Below are 26,407 nucleotides of genomic sequence, written 5' to 3'. Positions count from 1 at the left end.
CTCCTAAAACCTGAATTCCTAGTGAGGTGGTTTTAAAAATGATCAGTAGTGGGCTTGCAACTTATTTCTGTAACTTTAGCAACTGTGGGTGTCAAACTAAAAAGCTCTGTACAAAAGTGTCAGAGGGGACAGTAATTACAGTGGCCCACGCACCCTGGCAACTGCTTTTTAATTTTTTTAAACCACCTCACTTAAGAAATGCAGCTTTTAGGAGTTAATGTGCCACCTTGTTTAATTCTGTGTGTCAATAGATATTTCCAGGGCCCCCCTCCCTCTCCAAAATCACATTTTAACATGGTATATACATACATAATTATTTTAATGATTAATAAAAATAACAATAATTATAATTTACAGGAAAATACAGGTGATGGAGGAGTGCTTGGGAGAATGCTGGTTGCAATTATCAGCAGTTGTGCCATCAATGTTTTTTTTTTTTTTTTTTTTTTTACAGCAATGGCAATGCTAGGACAGTGTCTGACTGACATACTAACCTACCGCACAGCTGGAGAAAAAACAAATCAGAAATAATCTTAATTATTAATGTGCATGTTTGTTTTAGGTCTTGCTAGATTGACTCTGCAGTCACTCAGGGTGGTACTATCACTACTTGCTGTTGGGAAGGCAGGGATGTTTGTTTTAAATCTTGGTGGATTGACTCTGCAGTCACTCAGGGTGGTAATAGTATGTCATTGCTTGCAGCACACAGTTCATACCCTAAGGAGTGACTGAGACAGACAGTGGTCTCTCAGAACGTACTGTAAAACAAACATGGGTTGATATATACACCTATATATTTTTTTTTTAACAACCAGGACTGGACTAGCGTCGCACCAGAAGGCGTGGTTGGGGAGGGGGTAGTATTGCTTGCTCTCTCTCCTCACACAGAGCAACTGTTCCTACACCCTCATCCTTAATTTATTTAAAAATGCATCTTTTGGCAGTGAAACAAAAACACTAGCCCTGCACCCAGAACAACTATTTATTTGCTTGCTACTTTTTAAGCATACCTGGTCTGAGATTATCATTTTTATATATATAAAATGCAGACTGTGCCAGCTGTGTGGGCCAGGGATGGAAATTAGATTTTACTATGTGCTTGATCAGCCAGAGCGTATAGGTAACAAGTTCAGGTGTGTCTGATTAAAATCATAGTGAAACAAGGAGTGGATCAAGCAGCTATGCAATGGCAGCCTTATTTCCATCCCTGTTCTGTACAAATGACATAGCCCTAGGAATCCAGGGGCCCAGTCCTGATCACATCAGTAAAACATCAACAAGGTGCAGCAGTCTTGCTAGTCCTTAACTGGCCTCTAATCCAAACCATGATGCCATCGTAATGAAATGCAGGATGACAGCAGCTGCAGAAACTTAATTTCCAGACAACTGAACTACTACTGAAAACGCTGACCTGCAGACGTGTGTATTATAGTACAGGTCAATATCAGTCAGTGGATAAAGATTTATTATAGTTGGTATCAAAAACACAAGACAGGGCAATTTTTTTTTTTTTCTTTTTCGTGCGGTACATATTACTGAACAGTGAAATCTGAACAGGGTTTGGATTAGCCAGTGTACTGTAGTTATAATTATAAGAATAATAAATAATAAAACAAAAACACAGACCAGGGAGGGCAAGTGGATTTGTCTTGGTAAAGGCATTGCCTTACCAAGGGAGAGATGATGCTTGCACATAAACGTAATAAACGTGCATCCCTCCCCATTCCATGAAATATTTTTAAAAAGAAGCGGACAGGCAGCACAAAATCATTGTTCAAGGGTAGTAAATGTGAAAGATGATGAGGTACAGAAAGGCAGATGCAGAAACAGCAGAACAGAAAAAAAAAACCTCAGAATGAAACTTCCTTTCCTAAATTGTGAATTTTAAATGTGCAAGCATAGATTTGCCTTTCAAACCTACCAAATCACATCCAGTCCCAGCTGTGAGAGCTCCAATCAGTAGCAGTGTTTCCAACCAAACAAAATCTCTCAGTATGCTAAACGTCATATCATACACATACATTATACAACAGCTCTATTAGCAAAGATGCACTCTTGCCCCTACCTCCTCCGCTCCTCTGGTTTGACAAACCACCCCCCCCCCGCCCACTTAAAAGGAGAATACATAAACAGGGATGGATGAGGAGAGGGAGGGCTAGAGAGGATTTTTAGAACCATTCAGTTCGAAGATCATTCTGTTTATTGTTTTTGTTTTTTAGTCAATTTAAAAAAAAAAAAAAAAAAAAAGGAGAAAAGGAACTATTATAGAAGGAGCAATTGAGTCTGTGTGCGATTAGTTTGGGGGGTGATTCGGCTTGCCCTCGTGGTCAGGCTCGGCTCCTAGCTCAGCAGCTGCCGGATCTCCTTGTGCATGTGACACAGGAAGTCAACGTAGGAAGCCCCTCCGCTTGTGCTCTTGTCCTCCACCAGGAAGTGCTTGAAGATCGGCTCCAGCTTGTCATCCTGTTTCACCACCATCAGCTGGGGGGGGGAAGAGAGAGAGAGAAGGGATTACAGCCCAGTTTATCAAGGTCTTAACTTAAGATTCTATGGTAAACTAGATACAAAGCCATAGTGAAAAACCTTTGTTTGCTTGTTTGACTAAAATGGCTCTAGAATAAGATTAAAATAGGAATCACACAATAATGAATAAAGTGAATGAATCAGTAGCGCCCAGTGCCCCTACCTTCATGTATCGCGGTCTCTGAGCCCGGAAGTTCTCGATGATGGCCCGCAGTCTCCGCGAGTACGGGTTATCCAGCTCCGGCAGGTTTGTCTGCAGACAGACAACGAGACAAACACGCTACTCCTCAGCTCCACACATTTGTACCCAGATCAGGCCAACAGAAGAAGCAAAGGACTTAATAAAACTGATCTATCCACCCGACTACAGATTAAAGATATGAGTACCCACCCAGGTGGTTACTGAATGAAAAATAAGTGCGTTTTATAAATACATACTCTCTGTCTCATTATCTTTTAACAAAACGGTCTATTTGATCATATCAAGCATCATACAGTATTATGATAAATATTGCTGCCTCACCATGCTGGGGTCGATCTGCCCGAAGGAGGGGGTGTTGAAGACGCTCTGGAGCAGCTCTTGCTGCACATTGGCCCCCACCCACAGGAAGAGGTGCAACCCATTCTCAAGGAGGTACAGCCCCCCTTTCGAGAGCCGCTCCTCAGAGTCCCGCACAGCCGTGGGTAGAGTGTCGCCCTCAACATCCAGCTTCTGCTGCAGGGGGAGACAGTCAGAGGGTTTCAATACAGGAGAGCAATATAGGGTTACAATACAAGGGGGTAAGAGACAGATGATTTCAATACAGGACAGATAGATACAGACAGCGTTACAACACTAACATGCGCCCAGTCCAGAACTGCCGCAGGCAGAGAACAGAAACCCAGCTAAAATTACAACACTTGAGACAGAGAGAGACAGACAAGGTTCCAAAACGAACACACACACACACCCCTACACTAGGCAGTCACAACAAACACACACAGGGTCACACGTAAGAATGTGTGGCCCTCTGCCACAGCAATAAAGGGAAGTCTTACACACTCACACCAGAGACAGGGTGATGCACAGGCACAGGAACAGCACCCACACTCACCAGCGGCAGCAGGCGCGGGTAGAAGAAAACGTGGCTCTCTGCCACGTCCATGGAGGTGACGAGCTGGCGCAGGTAGGCTCTGTCATCGAGGGAGATGTCAGCGCCGGGCTGCAGCACATCGCTCTTCAGCACGCAGTTCAGGTAGACTGGGAGCAATTTCATGCACTCGGGCAGGATGAGCTGCGAAACACCACATACAGGGATGGAAGCAAGACTCCTACTGCACAGTTTCACCCATTCCAAGACTTAGTAAGAGCTTTATTAGCCACAGGGTACAGGTAACAAGCTCAGGTGTATCTTATCAGGAAATCAGTAATGAATGGGCCTGCCAGGCAATGGGCTCAGGGAGCGGAGCATGGAGGCAGGCAGTCTCTCTACTGCTATCCCACTGCCACACAATACTGGCTGATTGCAACCAACAACCAAAAATCAAAAGAAATACTTAAAAGAATCAAACTCTTGGTCTGAGAGTTATGGCTGCTATATACAATATTTATTTTGCATATAAAAAAGAACAAGGCTTTTTCTTTTTCTCCACAATGGGTACTCTGTTCCACATTTTCTCCCCGTGCTGACTAGTATACAGGATTGATATACGTCATGTCCCCATTGGAACCCATCAGCAGCAACTACACTTATAGAGCTAGCACTCAGAATGTCAATGACAAAGCATTCAAAACCTTTAAACCACAACATGTTCTATATGAACAGATTAAGTATTTTAACATCAGGGTTTCCTCTATTTTATTTGATTTTTGTAATAGGTTTCCCTTGCATTCTTTGTATGACAGACCCAACTTCTCTTTGCTAGCGGGCCTGACACAGCAACGAGTGAACAAGAACAATACTCTCAACTTGATTAGAGGAAGCCACTCAACACCAAAACATACAAGAAAACCTTTGGCCAGTGGCACCTACCTGTCCGGCGGAGGAGGGGCTGGCGCAGTTCTTGCGGTAGCAGGACAGGATCTGAGCGCTCTGGTTGATGAGGGCGTCTCTCACCGTCTTGGTGGGGGAGTTGAGAATGCTGCGGTAGGCTGCACAGACAGATAGACAGACAGTGTTACACAAGGGTTATGGATGATTTAGTTTTGAACTGCTGTTCTCTTTGCTCATTGCATGCTGCATAATGCAGCCCGCCTCTCTGAAGATGCAAACAGACTGCATGCATGGGTCTCTCTTACCGTACTTGGCGAAGAAGTTGATGAGTGTGTCGGTATCACAGTTCCGGTATAGGTCGGCCAGCTGGGTGCAGCAGTTGACAGAGAGGTTGTGAACCCTCAGCCTCCTCTGACCACTGCAGCTGGTGTACAGAACTGCGCACTGTGAACAGGACAGACAAGCAAGACTGTCAATACCACAATGTACAGACCACTGCTACAAGGAACTCATAACATACAAGGACTGACAGCTGTCACCTCTGACCTCACTGCAGAGAGAGGGGTCTAATTTTATCATAAACTGTGGCAGATCACACCTTAAAAACTTGCTTTTGCACATTATTTCTCTGTGTTTTTATTTTACATAGTATAATAATGAAGTAACCCATGGTGGCTGGGGGCGTACTGAAATACACCACTTAAGATCAGGGCAGCAGAGATGGAAATATGACTTATTACATAGCTGTTTCACCCATTCCAGATTTTAGTACGAGTTTGATCAGCCACTGGATACAGGTAACAAGCTCAGGTGCGTCTTATTAAACTCATAGCAAAACTCAAACTGCTGTACAATAGGAGTCTTATTTCTATCCCTGTTTATATATTTATTTTTAAATCTCATGGCTCAAACTCCGGGATCACTGCTATGATTCAGACCATTAGGCCTGCTCCATCTCACCTGCATGAGTGCACCACTCTCCTCACTCAGCTTGTCATCGTGTCTGAACTCCACCGTCACGGCCTTGTCACAGTCCAGCCCAGCCAGCTCCACGTCTGTCGTGTTGCTCATGTAGAAAGCTCCAAAAAAGTCTGTCGCACGGATCCCTGAAACACAGGCAGGAATCAGTGAGGCCAGTGGGGATCTGACATAGGTGGGACTGAGGGACTTGATCAGGAGCCAGGAGTCTGAGCAGGGTTAGAAACTTGTCCTAGCTCTGCTGCACAGTCCTGGGTATCAGAGCCCCTTGCTCAGGTATATTGATGACAAGGTTCAAGCAGTTTGAACAGTCAGATAGGCAGACTCACCTGTACTGGTTCGGACCCTCATCACTGCGTCAAACCCGACCTGTTTCTGTACATCCCTGCGCAGGTCATTGAGGAAGCGATCCCCATCTGAAGGCACCTGAGCACAGGATAGAATGAGAGGAGAAACAGATTCAGCTAGGGGCACAGAGGGGCTGAACCTGTACTCTTCAAATATGGTAAATCCTCACAAAGTAATCTAACCTGTACGGTTTATGGAAAAATTCAGAGAAAAGCTTGATCTAGGGACCAACCACAAAGCTAAAACCAGCACTGTGATGAAACTCCACACTGAAAAAACAGGAGGTGCTTTCAGTTTTAGTTATAAAGACGACAGTAAAAGAATAAACCAGGAATGGAAATAAGCAGTTTTGTCCGTTCCAGGTTTTACTGGAAGCTTGATTATTACAAGTGTATAGGTAACAAAGCTCAGGTGTGTGATTAAATTAATACAACCAGGACTGGATCAAACTGCTAGGCAATGGGAGTCATTTTCATTCCTGTGCTCAATTCATGTCTGAGATTAGTGTACTGATCTGTTATAATACTAAAATAAACTATGACACTAAAATGCTATGACACTGAGAAAGGCTTATAGTATTATTATTATTTCTTTATTTATTTATTTAGCAGGCGCCTGTCTAAGACAATTTAGAGACTAGCAGAACATTAGTTGTTCCTTCCAGTGCAGTTGCAATGTGCCGCGTCTCACCTGGAAGCAGGTGTACTTGTACACAGAGCCCCCAGTCTGAGAGGGCACCACGCCCAGTGTCGCCACATCCACATACTGGTTGGGAAAGAGGAAGAGGTCCACGCAGCAGCCCTGTGCCACACACTCCTTCGCCAGGTTGCCAAAGAAACTGGTCTGGGGCTGGAACAGGGTCTGCAGCACAAGAACAGAACAGGTAGACAAATACAAGCATGTTAGTAGCTTGCATACAAGACATGAGCTCATAGGCATCATGGAAAAGTAAATCATCATTACCTACTACTCTAATACATGTACAAGTAAAAATGCTATAGTGATGTATGAATGGACAGCAGGGATGGAAATAAGACTCCCTTTGCACAGCAGTATGATCCACTCCTAGTTTCACTACCAGTTTACAAGGCATACCTGAGCTTGTTACCTACACAATGTTTCTAATGAAGCTCATAGTAAAACTGGAATGAATTAAACTGCTATGCAATAGGAGCCTTACTTCCATCCCTGTTAAGCACACCATGTGAAAAGCAGTTGTTGTTTTAGAGAAGGTCTGAATTGGAGTGCACTGTGAATGCAGGGCTCACCTTCTCCTTGTCTGTGCCGACCAGTTTCTTGTCCTCCCGGTTCTTTAGTTTCCCCGGAGCCTCTGCGATGGGGAGCGACGAGTGGAAAATAAAGAGCTTACCTGCGCAGTCCGCAGCCTGGAAAACACACAGAGAGAGAGAGAGAGAGAAAAAATCAAAACAGATGCAGAAGGGTAAGGTGGGAGGTTGCCAATACTGGAACTTGTAAATTCTACAGTTTTGCCAAAGTACTGTAAAGGATTCAGGCATTTATAAAATACACATGGATTAGACAAATTTAAAAATAATCTTACTTTAAAAACTTTGCTTCATGCAAGCATACATTTTTATTTCACTTTAAAAAGAACCCACGAACCAGCATGCCACTGCTAGGGCAATTAAGCACAGCTGGCCTACCTTCAGGGCCTCCAAGCCAGCCTGGATCACTGGGGCAAACACCGTCTCTGTCTCCCTTGTGTCAGCAAACATCTCTGGGATCTGATCCAGCAAACTGGAATGCAAAACACACACAAGCTACACTAAGCTGCTAAGTTAAGACTTTACAGATTTCCGATGGAATAGTTATTTATGTGGCTCCGTTAAATGTATCTATTGTCATTTATTTTATTTTTTATTATTTATTTTTAAAATAAGGTTTTCAGAGATTTTGACAGTGTTGACAGTAAGATGAGCTTGGATATCCGTGTCACACTAAATGGTGAATTCATTCATAGCAAGAACTGCCGTGACTGTTCACATCTCTAAAGCCCTATCATATAATTGTAAGCCTCCTATTATTTGCTCATTTACCATTCAAAGTGAAACAAGTGAAGAAACAGCAACTTTCGTTTGTGATGATTGTTTTTTAAGCTCTGGAGAACAGCAAACCACATAAACCCAAGCAGCTGTTCCTTCACTGGTTTCAACTGGATTAGTAAACTAGCCCAATCACTAGCAATGACCCTCACCCGTGGAGAGCTTGATCCGAATAGACCTTTCAGTTTGCATTTGAGTAATAATCCGATATGATTTCATACAATTTGTTTTTACATATACACTGCAGGGATGGAAATAAGACTCCTAATGCATAGCAGCTTCACCAATTCTAGGTTTTACTAGGAGCTGGTTAGCCACAGTGTACAGGTAACAAGCTCAAGTGTGTAATTAAACCCCTCGTAAAAGGAGAAAATCAATCAAAACTGCTGTGCAATGGGAGTCTTATTTCAATCCTTGCATTGCACTTGTCGCTGCCCTCTCGCCATCACCTGTTGATGACGGCACGCGACTCGTTCACGTTGACCAGAAACCCGTCCAGCAGGGGGACAAACATGTCTGCTACGTCTGAGACCACCATCATCTGGGGCTGCGCCAGCGAGCTCTTGACGTTGTAGAAGTGCAGCACCTTGTTATAGGTGACGAAGCCCACCCGGATACACGAGTCCGCCTCGCTGCTCTCCCTAAACAGAACAGACAGGAGCCATAGCTTAAACATTTCTTATTTAAAAAACAACGATTTTTCAGAACTCGAATTTTACAGGATTTTTTTTTTTTTCTCCCCCAGAACTTTGCAGCGATGCTCATTCCCTAAGTTCCCTGGTCGAGCCCTGCACTCTCAAGATCTTGGATTACTGGTGGATCACAGAATTAAAATCTCTACCCACGTGCCTTCTCAAAATATACACCCAAGCTCTGGAACGTAGTCCCAAAAGGTATCAAGGGCAGATTCTCTTCAATCTAACCTGACAATTTATTTATATAGTTTGGCCTTTCAACTGCCTAGACTTGCATCTTAATTTTTATTAACGTAGTTTTGTAATCAATATTTACAAGTTTGTTATTATTGTAGTATGAAGCCAAAACAATATTCCTCCTCCTGCTCACTGCAGCGGCTGGGGTGTTACCTGGGCAGGTAATCCAGCAGAGTCTTTAGCTCCGCACAGATGAGGTCGACCAGCCCGCTCTTCACCGCGTTGTACGAGACGTCGATCAGGAAGATGAACGCTGGGGGTTGTGGGATCTTGTTGTTCTGGGACAGAGAATTTGAAACTTTTAAACCTTAACAGTCCGTGGGCCATCGCAAAATAAACACAAAATACAGCACTCTGATGGAGTTTACAGGTTTTTTTATACATGCTTTCTAAGTGTTAAACCAGATGGAAATAAGTCCCATTGCATAGCAGTTTGATCCATTCCTGGTTTTGCCATAAGTTTAAAATCAGACAGACCTGAGCTTGCTCCCCATACACTGTGGCTAATCACTCTGTAACACTGTGGTATTACAACCTGGAATGGGTGAAACTTTTATACAGTAGGAATCTTATTTCCATTCCTGTGTTAAACGTTTCAAATTCTTCCTAAAACATCCTGACGAAAACATGCAGTTCAAACAGACGTTCTAGTAACATGTACTGTGTTATTCAAACAATTTCCCATATACAGATAAATGTTGTTTCTAAGGGAGTTTAGAGTTCAAATGTTTTAACTTTACAATGGCGGTAACACTTAAAAAAAAAGAAAATGTTTTTTTTTTTTTTAAATCACTCAATCATTCATCCTTGACTATGACACGCTTGAGTGACTGAAGCATATGCACTTAATCACCTAATTAGTGAGACAGCTGATTGAACACCGGATATGGAGTGATTTCAGCTGTTGAATTACAAGCTTGAATAAAAGTAATAAAGAATCACAGAAAAAAAAAAAACATGCCACATCTGTCAAGAGAGCAGTGGCATGTTGGAGGCTGGACTAGGGCATTGTACTGTGGCTCGCCGTCTTGGGTTCTCACAGCCAGCAATTTCAAACCTGGCAAGACGGTATAACCAGACACACTTTGTCAATGACACTCCATGAACTGGAAGACCAAGAGTCACAACACCTGCCCAAGATCGACAGATCATTTTGCAGCACCTTTGTGATGTCAATTGTTAATCAGCACAATAAAAATAAATTGATTTTTTATTTTTTTTTTCAAATCACTGCACATGCTCTAAAACAAAGTTTGTCATTTTTCGATCACATCTAGTGAATTTTATCCAAATATAAGGTGATACGTTTCTTTTGATGTTCACTACACATCAAAAACATGCAGAGACAGGTTGGTTTGGTCTTGAAGGCAGTGTGTACTGGTTTCCAGGACTTACCTTACAGTAGTCCACAGTTGCGGTGAACTCGCATGTCCCCATGGAGAGCTCCGGCCGGTCATAGCAGTCCACTCGCTTTCCTGTGTGGTCCAGGTGCTGAAAGTAATGGGGAGGCACTGTGCGGGGAGGGAGGACGAGGTTAGGAGACAGGATGAGAAACAAAGCTGCCTTACACTACTAAAAAAATAAATAAATAAAAATCCTCCATTTCTGCACAAATTCCTTGTTAACTTTACTTATAGGTCTAAGTACACCTATGTAAAACCATGCTAGTGTCAAGCTGTGAAAAGGGGCAGCCCGGTTTGGTGTGACTTGCAGGGACGGATTAGTAAATGTTTGCGTGGCGTGGCGTGGCAGACTCACCCTCGGTCACACAGCTGCAGAAGCCACACTGAAAGCGCCGGCCCCCCTCGATGAACTGCATGAAGGGACACATGTAGGCTTTACACCGGTTACAGCGGATTGGCCCCGTCTCTCCGTGATCTACAATGTACGGGGGAACCTGACAACACAACAACAAAGACAAGTCATCAGTATACAACACACATAGGGAGACAGAGATACCGAGACACTTGCACAACCTCAAATCAATGTGCGGGTGAAAAAATCAAGTAGCTTCAAATGGTCATTTTAATAGATACATTCCTGCTACTATTTTATAGTGTTCAGGGATAGTTTTATACGAGTTAAATGAGACACACCTAAGCTTGTTATCTATACACTGTGGCTAATAAAACTCATAGTAAAACCAGGAATGGGTGAAACTGCTGTGCAATAGGAGTCTTATTTCCATCCCTGAAGTTTGTGTTGAGAGAAGTTCAAAGCAAGCAAGCAAGGTAAAAGGAGATTTAGAGAAATGACAATTCAATATTGGAGCAACAAAACTCAGTCTTGCTCAGAATGACTGCAAACATACAACAAAGAGAGGGAAATGTAAAATAAATCTTTTCATTTTACATTAGAAACTACTTGTTCTTCACATCAGCACAAAACTAAGAACCCTTCAAACAGCATTGTACTTTACTGAATGATTAACCCAGGGGTGACCAAAGCTGGTTCCAACCCTGTTCTAAATTGTTTAATTGAACCAGTTAACCCTCCATCCAGACAATGAAGTTCTTCATTATGTATAAACCCAGGGTGGAATGGCCCTTCAGAACCATGACTGGACACCCCTGGTTTAAGTAAAAGTGTTATCTGCCATCAAAATCTAAAGCAAGTTCGTGAGCAATATATTCTAAAACAGGACCTCCAGATTCCAACTCACATGAATTTCTCAGTTCAATTTAAAAAAAATCAGACACCTGGACAAGAGGAAATCTGGCTGCTAAGCACAATAATTAAAGGATGCGTCCCTGTAACCTGGTTTGGAAACGACTACCCGAAATCAATTGTGCCCTGCGTTAAGTTTTACATAATAGGTTTGCTTCATGCTGGACTGCTGTTAAACACATGGCCGTGCAATTGCCGACTGATCAATTGATTTCTCAGCGTACAAGAGAGCTTACCAGCAGTGTCAGGGTGTTCCCCAATGCAACACTGGTAAGCATTAATGATTAGGCACCAATTACACAATTAAAGTTAAAATATATTCCAGCATGAAACAAACACTTCATATAAATGGACTGCGTGCAGGGCAGAATCAACATTTAAGGTATAACCATTGCTTTATTAACTTCAACAGAAATGAATGCTTAAGGCTGGAGAGAAGTCTCAGATTGAAATTAATTGGATGAAATGAGCAACAAGCAAGGACCTCCATCTCCATAAGAGTATTTCAATGCAGTTCGGTATCTGACCTCTGGAGGTCTCTGCTGTTCAACAGTCATACAGCAGTTGACCCCCTCTCCCTATCCAATATATTTGACAAGGATTACTTTCTGCACTTGATTTATTTTATAGAACAGCTGCAGCTCCAGCAAGCGCGGGTGAACTGGAGATGATCATTGGCAGCACAGCAGCATTCAGGGGGATTAGGGCGGGAGGGAGGGCGGATGGGTACTGTGAGTAGTGGATACATGGAGGAGACAAGGGAGTAGAGATACAATACAAGCAGTGAGGAGACTGGGAAATACAACTGATATTTGTGATATTATACATGCACCCTCTGATGCAATTTCATCACTGCAGGAAAAACAAACTCTGAAATGCACTGGATTGGCAATAAAGGACGCCACAGAGAGGGGGAGAATGGGAGGGAGAGGAGTGTGAAAGGGGAGCAAGGCAGCTGCCACAAAGTCGCTGCAGACCCTTTATACAACCAGGAGGGGTGCTGCTGGAGTTGCTGCAGCTTCTATAATTAGCCCGAGGTCCAGCTGCAAAGTGTTTGTTCCATATGCTGTGTTTCACAGCTGAACCAGCAGCACACACAGAGCAATCACCGAATACAGTACAGGGATGGCAATAAGACTCCTATTGCATAGCAGTTTCACACCTTCCAGGTTTTAATACAGGCTTGATTTGCCACATCGGTAAGAAGCTCAGCTGTGTCTACATGTCATAGTACGACCAGAAATGGAACAAACTGCTGTGCATCCCTGCAGCAAACTCATGGAAATGTATCTGTGCTTATTATATAAAATAAATACAAATAAATAAAAATAGGTGAAAAAACAAAATCAAATACTTTAATTCTGGGTGCTGCCTTTGTTATAAGGCTGCCTTTTTATAATGTGGAACAGGTTATAAGACTGTGCGGTCGTGGCTCCCATACTGTCACTGCACCAGCACCTGTTTCCTTGTTACAAGGCGGAACACACCTGAGGCTCATGACTAGTGATATGCAGTGGAACACTGTGTAGGGGATGATATTAGGAGAAGGACAGTAAAACAGAAAAATAAATAAATATTAAAACAAAAGTCTGTTAGCGAGATTCAAGCTGTGCTCACCTCGTCTAGGGGCAGAGTCGCCAAGGGCTTGATGACTGCAGCCAGAGGAACCTGAGACTGCTTCGCCATGTCCGAGGTGCAGGGGAAATTGTAGGATGTGCATCTTATATAGCTCGGGCTCGCGTTTCCTGCATTGCAAATACAAATTCAAAATGAGCAAAAAACATGAAAACAGATTAGCACTAGTCTTGCACTGCCTTACTTAAGGAAACAATAGTACAGGGATGGAAATAAGAGCATACTGCATAGCAGTTTCATGATCTTAGGTTGTAATACCAGCTTGACTGGCCACAGTGTATGGGAAACAAGCTCAAGGGTTGTCTGATTAAACTCATGGTAAAACCAGGAATGGATCAAACTGCTAAGCAATGGGAGTCTTCTTTGCTCCCTGTAGTTCAAGCTTAGTGCTAATAAGGATAACATTTGTTTACACAGGATAGTAATGCATCACATGTGTTTTGCTTTTCAAGTCACTTTCAAACAATTATAAAATCATGCAATACAGGTTGAAATATGCATTGAAAACGCATGCAGCAGGCCCTTTTCATGAAGACTATGTGCTTGCTACACTTGACAAGTCATCTAAGTGACTAATAGCATACCCCACATTGTGGCCAGTAAAGGCTAGTTCATACTCCAGTCTCTCTGTCACCAAAGACAGCTGCAGCAGAGACACTATAAAATCGCCCTCTGTGACGGCTGTACCACCCAAGAGTGAACCAGTCTAAACATTGAACACCTAATTTGATGATGCAGAATTAAAAAAACTGGCACATTAGTTTGTTATGGTACCTTGATCTTTGACCTGGAAGTTGGTTGTGACGAGCGGTGGTGCCTGACCTCTGACCCCTGTCGTGAACGGCTCACTGCTTCGGTTCGCCTGGTCATCCTCGATCACCTGGATCTGAAACAGACAGAGACCAGAGGGGGTGGGGGGGAGAGTGTGAGTGGGAGGGGGCAACTCACTGCTGCAACCCACTTACAGATCCAGAGAACCACAGATCTCCTCCAGGAATCTGCCCTGCAGGGTTTGCGGTAGCACAATGAGGTGAACTACCCCAAGCCAATTTTCCTCCCCAACCCAGCAGGGACGGTATAGTCAATGCAGCACTCACTGCTGTCTCCTTGTCGCCCTAAACAAGAACAGCAACTCTGAGCGAGTGGGATTTTAGCTATGCTTGCACGTAGACTACCTTGCACTACAAACGGTAGTGTTTCTACTAGGGGAGACATGGGAGCCCCTGACTGCACTGGGAATCAAAAAGTTAAAACACAGCACCTTCCCCACTCTCCCCCCATTGACAGATTCATGTAGTAATGGTTTCTGCATTTGAAAGCCGTTCCGAAACTCATTTCTACAGGAAACAGTGGAACCATAAAAAATATGATTGTCACTTTACAGCCTTACTTTTAATATGCATACAGTTACACATTACAGATTGGTTCAATGATGCTTTCCAGTTTCACTAACCACTTCTAGACAACAGATACTCTGCGAAATCCAGTTTTAATTTTACAAAAGAAAACAAATGAATAAAACAAAATACAAATCTTTTTTAAACCATTCCGACAAGCCGAGCAGATTTCTGTGGTAGACAGAAAAGAAGCCGGCTAAGGTTTTAAACCGTTTAGTATTTATAGACATCTTTTCATCGTGGTTTACAATGCATAAAAAATACTACAAATTCTTGCATTTACAAAACCGGCCACTTTCATGTTAAACATTCAGCAAAATACAGTGCTCCCACCTTTAAAAGGCTGTAATCGGGGTCAGGAGCCAGTTATTTGGCCTCCATCAAAAGATGAGAATGAAAGTGCTGGTGTAATGGCATTATCGGGCAATTTGGAGCCACGACCATACTATCCTGTATTACACAGTTTAGAATTGTTGCTTACACTTGTTGCTAACCTATACAGTAGGTATGGAAATAAGACTCCTGTTGCATAGCAGTTTCATCCATTCCTGGTTTTAATACAAGCTTGATTAGCCCGTGTATAGGTAAAAAGAGCAGGTGTCTTAATGAACTCATAGTAAAACCAGGGATGGAGCACACTGCAATGAAATGGGAGTCTTATTTACATCCCGTACAGCCTTAATATTTTTGCTAAGCAGCCTAGAAAGTGATTTGTGAAACTGGTTCCAGCTACTTAAATCAGCATATGTGTCCCTGTAGACACAGGGAGGTAGATGAGGGGTGGTTAGCATGTGATCACTGGCAACAGGACTACGAGATAGAGGGGGTTAAAAAAACCAAAACGGGGGTTACTGCAATGGACAAACTAAACAGCAGGCAGGCAGACAGAGAGACAGACACACAGAAAGGCAGGCAGGCAGGCAGACAGAGAGACACACAGAAAGGCAGGCAGGCAGACGCAGCACTTACTGGGCTGGGGATCGCGTCTGGATCTATTCTATGTCTTGTTTTCTGCACAGCAGGCAGCTCACTGACTTGCTTTTTATTTTAAAAAAAGGTAACAAGGTGTCCCAAAATTAAAAATAATTAAAAAAAAAAAAAAAAACAGAAGAGAGACAAAAAACAGAAAAGTAACATCTGTTACTCCCTTCTATGCCAGATCAGCATTGCTGTTATTAGTAGTAGTAGTTTACATCTTCAGACACCACTGAATGTATGCACATCACGCATGCAAGAGTTCAAGCAAAAGCACAGCGTCATTCTCATATCAGGAGGAACTGCAATACATTAGTTGTGGGTACCCCAAGTGTTTATAATATAATGCTTCACCACAATTCCAGAGGGGCTCCCCAGTGGGGTCATTAGGGGCATTAATAGTGTAAACGTTAGGAAATATGTATGTGACAAACATGTAACTATATGGTGTCAAGTTGTTTATATGATATGGATTTTCTTCTTGTTACTGCATCTTGTAAAGCGCTTTGTGATGGCGGTCCACTATGAAAGGCGCTATATAAAATAAAGATTGACTAATATGCAACGTTTTATCATAGCCTATTCCATATGTATTAGTGTGGTATACACACATGCCCTCGCACACATTCATATAGTAGCCACTTATTTTAAACCCTATCAGTGGTTTAAACCATTTTTTGTTATGGGTTATCTGATTAATATGAAACTATGTTAGGAAGTGAACAAGAGATACCTTATAACAGAACAAGAGATACCTTATAACACGTGTACAGTTGCAGTATGTTCTTATTCTTTACAATACATGGTGACAGGATAGTGTGACCCGTTATTTTCAACACTGAAGACAATGAGATAGTTATAGTGGAACGTTTGTCATGTAACCTTTTTAGTATTAGTACTTGTAGCACTATTAATTGATTAATAATTATAAAATGGAACCAATACAATACTAGAACCTTAATATCTCAGGATAAAATCAAAACAATTGTCTTAACATTATGTATGAAGTACCTCTACAGTAACCCAGTTCAAGCACACTGGTGCTGCATGAGTTATTCACACCAAGCTCTCCACTGGTGAGGGTCACTGGTGTTGACTGCGGTAATTTACCATTTCAAGTGAAAAAAGTGAAGAAACAGCTGCTGGGGTGTGTGATGAAAGCAGCAATCATTACAATCTTAAGCAGCTGTTTCATCAATTGCAAAGGTAAAATAACCCAATCAACAGCGATGACCCCTCACCTGATTGTCCGCTCCTGATTTCTGCAGAGAGCTCAATAATACGTTCCTTCTACACTAACAAACACACACAAACCTTTGCTGGAGTGCTCACTCACCGGGCTAGGAATGGAGTCTGGGTCGAGCCGTTTCTGCGGGGGCGCGGCGGGAGGAGGGGGCTGTGCCCCATAGTTTTGGGGGCCTGGGTAAGAACCACCATAGCCAGGCTGTGGCCCACTCATTTGTCCAAATGCACCTGCGGAGGGGGTGAGCAAACACATTTCTATTGAGAATTACACTACAAGAAGTGTGAATCATTTATATATATATATATATATATATATAAAATAGGATTGCTACTATTCAATTTTTAGTTTTTTGCCAAATCGCAGATTAATAAACATTTATTTTAGAAAGAATTTACCAGGGAGTTTTTTATCTTTATTTTTCAATTCAAACAGAGAATGGTTGAAATCGACCTCTATGCTTTAAAAAAAACAAAAAAAAAACTTTACGCATTTGAGAAACGTCTCATTCAGCGAAGCCCCTTTATCATATTCAACATGCAACAAAATCATGGTTACCAATATTCTAATTGAAATAACGTTTGCTCACAACAGAGCTATACCTTGTAAAGATAGACACAGATCCTACACAAGTTAAACTGTCTCAAAATAAACCATAGAAAAAATTCTCAAACCGTAGAAAACGCAGCCTATAAAAGTGTATTACAGCATAAATTTACGAGCAAAAACATGCATAAAACACCACATTAGTTGCACATAACTGACTTGCACTTATTCTTCAGCACGCCGGAGTCACTGGAAGGTAAGGCAGACTGGCCGCTTCGTCCTGCCGCGGAGACGTCGGTCAGGGGATTGTGCACAACACTCATTAAGTGTTTTCCTCTTCCACCATTTTCAAATCAAACTAGTAACTGTCACCATATACCAAGCAAAAGCCTACCTACACCTTACCCCGTTAATTTCAAAAGTAGACGCTTTGATTATTGACAGTAATTTAAAAGAACAAGAGCGCTGTAGCGCTGCTTCAGTCAACGAGATATATCAGAACTGGGTGAAATGACAGTGACAGTGAAACTACACGAACATTTTTGGGGAATTTGACATTAACAAGCTCTACCGATTAATATCAAAACATAGCAAGAGTAATTATATATAAAGAATTATTAGGACAACGACCTGCTAAATTGCTCGTTTCATTCAGCAAAGAGTAAATCGAAGATGACAAACTGGATAGGAATTATTTCCCAGCTGTTGAAACAAACTACCGTCAAACGTTTATAAATGACAGAGAGAGAGTTAAACAAAACAAACAAATTGGTGACAGAACAATCAGTCATCTGCCCGTGACCCTGCCAGGGGTGCATAGCTGTCCCAGGAAAGTGATGTCAGACAACAGCCTGAACAACTCAAAGTCCTGCCTGAAGAAGGGATAACCCATCCAAAACACACGAGGGGCTTCTCAATGTGTTTTCACTGAGAAAAACCTGCTCATCTTACAAAACCAGAACCAAACCAAAGTAATACAGACAGATAAGGCTACACAATTACATTTTTAATAAGGTCACACTTTCTGTAATTACACTGCATTTCATTTTCTCCAATTGCACTCCATTTCATGTAACTGAAGGGGCATTTTCAACCCTGCTTAAGAGGACCTTGAAAGCTCAGAATCACTTGTTTCTCACGTAACATTATTTCCTTTGCTATTTAAAGAACAGAGTAAACGTATTGGAAATGAGCCCCCATTACATTCAATAGGACTAGGCATTTCACTTTGGCATTAATATTTGTTCTTGGGGGTGAGGAGGCTATCGGATACCGCAGGTAGTGTTTTTTGTTGTCCTGTTCCAACAGCCAAGTTAAAGTCAAGTAAAAAGTTTTTCTTGCAATGCTGGAGAACAGAGAGTTGCGGGCAGGCGTCAGACGATCACTTTACAAAGGGCACACTGGCAGTTATCAAAATATGGCACTAAGACTTGATCTCAGAAAAACTGCTACAAAAATAAATAAATAAATAAATCAATCAATCATTGCCTCATTGGCACAAAAGCCACAATACCTCCCCCCCAGAGCCTCAATTTATTCAGAAGGAGGAATGCAGGTAGGGAAGACAAAGCATCATTTTGCTCTTCACTATACTGTACTATTGTTGTATGCCCACTGCTACCGTGTACTCAGCGGGGTTTGCCCATGGACAGCATTGCAAATGTGTCAGCCCCGCACTCAGGCCTTGTAACCCAGCACTGCAGTCTCTGCTGCTGGAAACTCGAGGCACTAACTCTGACAAAGAGGCTTGGCAAGGGAGAGGCACCCCAATTCACTGAGGAAATCAACACTGGCCAGCTTCTGTTACACCCTGAGAAATTCAGGACTGCTGTTCCGCAAGCAGCTTTCTCATTAGGCAGGTATTTGAATTACAATACAACTTTAAATTAATTAACACAGCCTCCTCACCACCCAAATTATTTTATATATATATTATACACAACCTAGCTCATTGTCTTAACAAAATAGATTCATTAAATAACTATTTGGATCTTTGGATGCATCCAGAAAGTAGCCCATTAGGACTGTAGAATGCATCGTGACCCATCATTACACTCTTACTACTGTGCCCTTACCGTTCTGGTGAGGGTGGACGCCCTGCCCCTGTCCTGGGGGTGCCGGCTGAGCTGAGGGGCCCTGCATCCCTGGGGCCATGCCTGGCTGTGGGGGCCCCGGGGCCACATGGTTCTGCTGGGAGAGCGGGGGCCCTTGCATGGGCTGGCGAGGGGGCCCAGAGAGGTACTGGGAGTGAGGCAGGGCCTGCATTGGCTGCACTCCGGGGTGTCTGGGAGCACCTGCAGGGGGAGCAAAGCTGGAAGAGGGTGCGTGGAAGGGGGAGGTCTGGGAGGACCCAGAGAACTGAGCCTGGGAGGCAGGTGGAGGTTGGGCCCCTGGGTAATGGGCCTGTGAGGAGGCAGGAGGGGCTGAAGAATACTGGAGCTGGGAGACAGGAAGAGGAGGGGTTGATGCATATTGGGGCTGGGACACAGGAAGAGGAGGAGTTGATGAATATTGGGGTTGGGACACAGGAAGAGGAGGGGTTGACGAATATTGGGCCTGGGAGCCTGGAGGTGGAACGCCTGGGAAGGGGGACTGTGAGAGAGGTGGTGACCCAGGGAAGGGGGGCTGTGAGGGAGGCTGGCCATGTGTTAGGCTGGCTGCTGGGGAGTTTTGCTGTGAGGAGACGGAAAAGGAGGGCACACCCGAGAAACTGACAGAGGTCTGAGGATGAGAAGAGGGTGCTGGAAAAGAAAGAGAAGTATCAGACCGGGTTTGTAATCATAACACTAGTAAGTGTGCCTAGACCCCAGGTCCTGATACTCCTAATGATGTTGTAACCAAGATTCATTAAAATTGATTAGGATGTTCTCTAGATTTGGCTAAAACATGCATATACACACATACATGAATATGATGTATGTACAGACACACGCTCTCAAATACTATAACCCCAGTGCGACATCACGCATGTATGATAAGCAACTGGTGCAAAAGAGCATCGCAATCAAGTTTCATTAGAACTGAGGAAAGAGTCTGAAGGTGGTAAAAATGGCCACTGCTGAAATGAACTCATTATTCTCCATGCAGTAAAAAGACCTTGACACACAGCGTTACTTTATCGCTTCAAGGGGTTTACAACAAATAAATATGAATTGATGCAAATAAGCCCCATTTACCATGCGAGTTGGAATGACCCATATCCAACACAAACAAGAGATATACATATGGATACAACCACTTTATACCCAGTGGGGGTGAGGCTTCATTAATACTATGCTTAACAGTCTTAGGTAAGTTAACTAACTACAATGTTTTACTGTGCGTTTCAACCTCCACACCATGCAAGAACAAAAATAAATGAATTTGTAGTTTAGTAGAGAACTAAAAATCAGACACACTAAGGCATACCATAGCCAGAGACTGCAGGGGGCGGAGCTGAGACGTGCATCCCCGACATCTGATTGGTCATCTGTTGCATACCAGTGTGCGGGGCTCCGTAATGCTGGTGGTAGGCTGGCTGACTACCTGGGAGGTAGGGCTGAGAGACTGGGGGCCTGTTCCAATATACAGGAGAGCAGAGAGGAGAAATTATACACAGATATTCCCACAAAAAAACAGTGAAAGACCCACTGACAAGAAAAAAACTACTACATTACAAACCAAGACTGTCGCAAATATAAGAGATTAGGATGAGAAGATTGAGGGGTAGAGAGAGGGATGGGAAGATGTGGAGGAAGGAAGGGAGGGTAAAAATGCTGCAGATTTGATCTTGTGTTGTAACTTGGGATGAATGTCTACATAAACAATAGCCTGCATGTGTGTTTGCGTGTGTAAACCTTGCCCCCCATTTGCACAGAGTGGGGGTGTTATCACCTGTGAGGCTGGCCGCTCATGGTCGGGGGGCCGTTTTGCACATCTCCCTGTGTGTACTGGCTGTACCCCTGGGGGGTCAACATAGGGGGGGGCCCAGAGTTAGGCGAGGGTCGCACTGGACCTGGAACAAACAAACACAAAGTGAAAAAAGTACAAGACTAGAGAAAATGGATGGGGGACTTAATGGAGTACTGTAACTCTGGTTATTACCCCATGAAAAAAAGAAGAAGATCTGAACCAGAAAGCTGTAAGCATGGCTAAGCCCAGCGAATGGGAGCGAGTGAGAGAAAGTGTGTGAATTACCTAGATCGAGCGGAGAGGAGGAGTTAGAGGAGAGGTCAGAAGCAAGAGTAGCAGGAAGCGCCTTAGAGGGCAAGCTTGAATAAGGAAAATAACCTGCAACAGAGAAAGAGAAAGGTTTGAGGCACATCTTTTTATATACAGTGACACTGACAAATGTCCATACAAAATGTTTTCTGTGGAGAACAGCAACCCACACGAACCCAAGCAGCTGGTAAATTAGCCCAATCAACAGCAATGACCCTCATCTGTGGAGATCTCAATCTGAATAATCTGTTGGTGCATCTATAAAAAAAAAAATTTTTACCCCAGTTACCTGCTGGAGCTGGTCCCTGCTGGTACCCTGGATTGGGACCGTTGTAGGGTGCGTATTGTGTGGGGGGTTCCCCATAGCCGGGCTGGCTGTACCCCTGAAGGGCAGGCTGTGGCTGCCTGTACGGTGAGGCCATGTGTGCTTGCTGGTTTACATTCATTCTGAGTTCATCCCTAAACAAAACAGACCTGCGGAGAGAACACACACAAGCACTGTTTAAAAACAAGAACTGCAGCAGACACATGTGAAAGGAGGGAGGAGGTTACTACCTGCCATACACCCCCAGACTAAAACACTCAAACCTCCATATCACAATAGGACAAGCACATATTCAGATACACTTGGGACAGACAGATACTGCCAATAATCTGTGCAAAAGGTGGTTCTTACCAGGTTTAATTATAATTCAGGGATGTGAATAAGACTCCTATTGCATAGCAGTTTCACCCATTCCAGGTTTTACTACAAGCTTGACTAGCCACAGTGTATAGGTAACAAACTTATGGAAAGCCAGCCGGGTCAAAAGCATTTTATTTAGTTTCAAATATTTAGTTCTAATCTGACTTTAGTACATGTTGCAACGTACTAATTTGCCCACTCAGATCCCTGAAAATTAAATGAGAACCAATGAATTTAAAGAAAATAGTATGTGTAATAAATGATCCAATTAAAGATTGCCTTACATCTATCATTCCCGCCCAGTTTGTGGCGGTACATGGACTTGGCATTGAAAGATCTGACTTTGAATCTATAAGTAACTTTACAACTTTAGTGTAAACCTGAAATAAATAAATATAATTGGAAAAAACGATTGCGTACATTGCTAATACAAACTGAACAGTCAACATGGTCTGTCTCAGGAAATTGGCAGTACTCAGCAAATCTACCTTTGCACCATAGAAGAAAATCTGCCATTAGTCTTGATTTTAGTTTTTTTTAAAGCGTATTTCACGTCAAATTAAAAAGATGTTATCTAGAAGGTGATTGGCTACTCTTGTAATTACACTGCATGACTGTAAAATGACCAGCCACTACATAGAAAGTGTGTAGTTCATTTACATTTAGAACACATAGTATTATATGTATTCTGATTGCTCCAAATCAACACGAGTATTAAATAATGCGTTTTTGACCCAGATGGCCTTTCATACAAACTCACATGTGTCTTATTAAACTCATAGCAGAAAAAAATGGGTACAAGTCTAACTGCTATGAAATGAGTCTTGTGTAATAACAGCAAACACTCCATATTAAGTAGTGTAGCATTATCAGTGTACTGTACTCTATGACTGATTGTACCACACATTACACAGCAACAGCTAAACATCCTTCACTACATCAGACATGCTGAACAGCTACATTACACCCATCTGCACATCAAAGCGGCAAGGTCCCAAACCCACATTACTGCAGAACGTGTAACAATAGCATTCACTGTTGGTGTCTGTTCACTTCACTACCTGCTTCAATAGTTAACCCCCCAGACGGTGTGTGTGTGTGTATTACAAATCACAGCTTGTTGTCTGGCTTGTTAACATTCCTCAAAAGGCAGTTTTAGCTGTAGCAGGGACACAAGCTTCGGTCTCAGCCAGGCAACCAAAACTAAATCTGCAGGGATGGAAATAAGACTCCTACTGCACAGCAGTTGCTCCAGTCCCAGTTTTACTAGGAGTTTAATAAGACACACTTCCACTTGTTACCTATGGAGCTAATGAAGCTCATGTTAAAAAGTGGAATGGGTGAATCTGCTATGCAATAGGAGTCATTGCATAGCAGTCTGAGCCATTCCTGTTTTTTTAAGACTCCTACTGCATAGCACCTCTGTACAACTGGCAGGAGGAGGTTATAAAGGACACCATTCTAGACCCAAGTCACAACAGAAAGCAAAACAAAAACAAACAATGGACAAAAATTGTATTTTAAACCATAACTATTTATAGGAAGCAACTAGAGTTGTTACATTTGATGTATAGGTTCAAATAGAAAAACCTTCCTCAAATTTATTTAAAAAAAAAAAAAGTGTAGGGTAATACATTTGAACCCATTTCTGTTGCAGGGATGGAGATAAGACTCCCATTGTATAGCAATTTGATCCATTACTGGTTTTACTATGAGTTTAATAAGACACAGCTGAGTTTGTTACCCATAGGTAATACCCACACCTGGAATGTGTGAAACTGCAATGAGTCTTATTTCCATAACTCTGTTGCAATCTTGCCTTGCTTGAGTGTGAGAAGGGCTAGTTTGTCAAGACTAGCACTCTTAAATTATATAAAAACTACCGAGACTCTACACGCTGGTGTTGGGTAGCAGGCCGAAACATAACATTGTCATTGCACGTTTAAAAAAAAAAAAAAGAAGAAGAAGAAGAAGAAGAAAAACCTAGACTAAACCCCCCTACACGAATGACCCATTTCTGTCCACTTCTTTAAAAGTGTAGGCGCATACGCGGTCGACATTTAACTTATCCTCAATGATTCTGGTATCCATTATCTATTAATATTACATGACAGCCCCTCGCTTTGCAAAGGATTTCTCCACCTCTATAAAAACACCTTAATAATATTCCAAACGATCGTGTGTGTTGTTAGCACATAAACATATATACATACAGACATATACATATGACACAACACTCAATACCGAGGTGGTGTGTGTAAAACTGCGACAAGGACTCCATACCAAATTGCAACGCCCTGACGTTAATGGCGTGGTTCTCGTTCAAATGTACGTGTCTCTAAATAATAGATAGATAGATAGATACTTAAAATTTTTTTTTATTTATTTAAAACTTGTCCATATCGGTCTCCCAGGTCCAGGGCCTACAACCGTGCGGCACAGTGCCTGCACCGCCAGAGATACGCTTTCAATCCTCGGCTTCTTCCCCCCTCCTATCCCGGCCGATTCGGAACACAGACCCCTTCAGTCGTACTCACCTCTGGCGCGGTTCAATACAGCGCGGCTAACGAGCCTGAGCAGGCGGTTTGTGTCCCGGTTTCGGTTGTCTGCAGTGGGTGTTTGGTTGATCCGGTTTCGGTTCGCCAGTGCCGAAGCTCAATCGCAGCTAATCCCTCCCTCTGACTCTCCTTGGCGGATACAGCCACCGGAAATGGCGTCACCGTCTGCCACGTCTGCACCGGGATGCTGCCGGTTCACTCTGACACACGGAGCGCACCGGGATGCTGCCGGTTCACTCTGACACACGGAGCGCACCGGGATGCTGCCGGTTCACTCTGACACACGGAGCGCACCGGGATGCTGCCGGTTCACTCTGACACAGGGAGCGCACCGGGATGCTGCCGGTTCACTCTGACACACGGAGCGCACCGGGATGCTGCCGGTTCACTCTGACACAGGGAGCGCACCGGGATGCTGCCGGTTCACTCTGACACAGGGAGCGCACCGGGATGCTGCCGGTTCACTCTGACACAGGGAGCGCACCGGGATGCTGCCGGTTCACTCTGACACACGGAGCGCACCGGGATGCTGCCGGTTCACTCTGACACAGGGAGCGCACCGGGATGCTGCCGGTTCACTCTGACACAGGGAGCGCACCGGGATGCTGCCGGTTCACTCTGACACACGGAGCGCACCGGGATGCTGCCGGTTCACTCTGACACACGGAGCGCACCGGGATGCTGCCGGTTCACTCTGACACACGGAGCGCACCGGGATGCTGCCGGTTCACTCTGACACACGGAGCGCACCGGGATGCTGCCGGTTCACTCTGACACAGGGAGCGCACCGGGATGCTGCCGGTTCACTCTGACACACGGAGCGCACCGGGATGCTGCCGGTTCACTCTGACACACGGAGCGCACCGGGATGCTGCCGGTTCACTCTGACACACGGAGCGCACCGGGATGCTGCCGGTTCACTCTGACACACGGAGCGCACCGGGATGCTGCCGGTTCACTCTGACACACGGAGCGCACCGGGATGCTGCCGGTTCACTCTGACACAGGGAGCGCACCGGGATGCTGCCGGTTCACTCTGACACAGGGAGCGCACCGGGATGCTGCCGGTTCACTCTGACACACGGAGCGCACCGGGATGCTGCCGGTTCACTCTGACACACGGAGCGCACCGGGATGCTGCCGGTTCACTCTGACACAGGGAGCGCACCGGGATGCTGCCGGTTCACTCTGACACACGGAGCGCACCGGGATGCTGCCGGTTCACTCTGACACACGGAGCGCACCGGGATGCTGCCGGTTCACTCTGACACAGGGAGCGCACCGGGATGCTGCCGGTTCACTCTGACACACGGAGCACCGGGATATTGCACTCTGACACACGGAGTATTACTGTAAAGTGTACCTACAATAAGAGGTCGCGGATTCTTCAAATTATTAAATGTTTAAATAGACGATAGAAGCACGTCGCTCATCAAAGCCAGAGGACGCTATCCTACTCAAAAACAAGTTTATTTCTTCACTGCCTTCTACACACGACTACACTCAGACACAATGTGAAATGGTTTTAAAAGCTGTTCCTTATTTATTTATTTATTTATTTAATTGCACTGTATATGTCAGAATTATATCCAGTACTTATGAATTATAAACAAGTACAGTGGAACCGCGCACGCTTGCTGTGTTGGCAGTGAGTTGTTGTAGCTTTTAAATGTATTTGAATTAA

General features: G+C 43.8%; 1 protein-coding gene across 4 annotated transcripts; it reads right to left on the bottom strand.

Annotated features, from left to right (window-relative positions):
• Positions 1 to 302: 302 nt before the first annotated feature.
• On the bottom strand, positions 303 to 24,859 carry LOC121321777 (protein transport protein Sec24C-like). Of its 4 annotated transcripts, none has more exons than XM_041260951.1 (25): positions 24,703 to 24,859; positions 21,770 to 21,954; positions 21,457 to 21,549; positions 21,154 to 21,274; positions 20,689 to 20,834; positions 19,356 to 20,021; positions 16,828 to 16,964; positions 15,486 to 15,554; positions 13,894 to 14,005; positions 13,102 to 13,229; positions 10,576 to 10,714; positions 10,213 to 10,328; positions 8,971 to 9,095; positions 8,335 to 8,526; positions 7,487 to 7,580; positions 7,091 to 7,207; positions 6,513 to 6,683; positions 5,804 to 5,900; positions 5,457 to 5,602; positions 4,802 to 4,940; positions 4,536 to 4,654; positions 3,618 to 3,797; positions 3,047 to 3,238; positions 2,687 to 2,776; positions 303 to 2,481 (listed from the first exon to the last, which is right to left on the bottom strand). In XM_041260951.1, exons 2-25 carry the CDS (start codon positions 21,924 to 21,926, stop codon positions 2,341 to 2,343), a joined length of 3,687 nt encoding a protein of 1,228 aa, XP_041116885.1. In that variant the 5' UTR covers positions 21,927 to 21,954; positions 24,703 to 24,859; the 3' UTR covers positions 303 to 2,340. The 4 variants fall into 4 exon arrangements, with proteins under 4 accessions (XP_041116885.1, XP_041116886.1, XP_041116887.1 ...); XM_041260952.1 differs by having other exon boundaries at positions 3,047 to 3,235; XM_041260953.1 differs by lacking the exon at positions 15,486 to 15,554.
• Positions 24,860 to 26,407: the final 1,548 nt, after the last annotated feature.

The sequence above is a fragment of the Polyodon spathula genome, chromosome 10 (assembly GCF_017654505.1).
Source record: "Polyodon spathula isolate WHYD16114869_AA chromosome 10, ASM1765450v1, whole genome shotgun sequence".
Classification (NCBI taxonomy): Eukaryota; Metazoa; Chordata; class Actinopteri; order Acipenseriformes; family Polyodontidae; genus Polyodon; species Polyodon spathula.
This window is presented reverse-complemented; position numbering and strand designations above follow the sequence as displayed.

What these genes read in the sequence shown, in the direction of transcription:
- LOC121321777 (XM_041260951.1), bottom strand. Translation starts at nt 21,926, where the DNA reads ATGAATGTAAACCAGCAAGCACACATGGCCTCACCGTACAGGCAGCCA. An exon ending in GCAGGGACCAGCTCCAGCAG is followed by an intron (nt 21,550 to 21,769) that starts GTAACTGGGGTA and finishes TCTCTGTTGCAG; the next exon opens with GTTATTTTCCTTATTCAAGC. An exon ending in ATGAGCGGCCAGCCTCACAG is followed by an intron (nt 20,835 to 21,153) that starts GTGATAACACCC and finishes ATATTGGAACAG; the next exon opens with GCCCCCAGTCTCTCAGCCCT.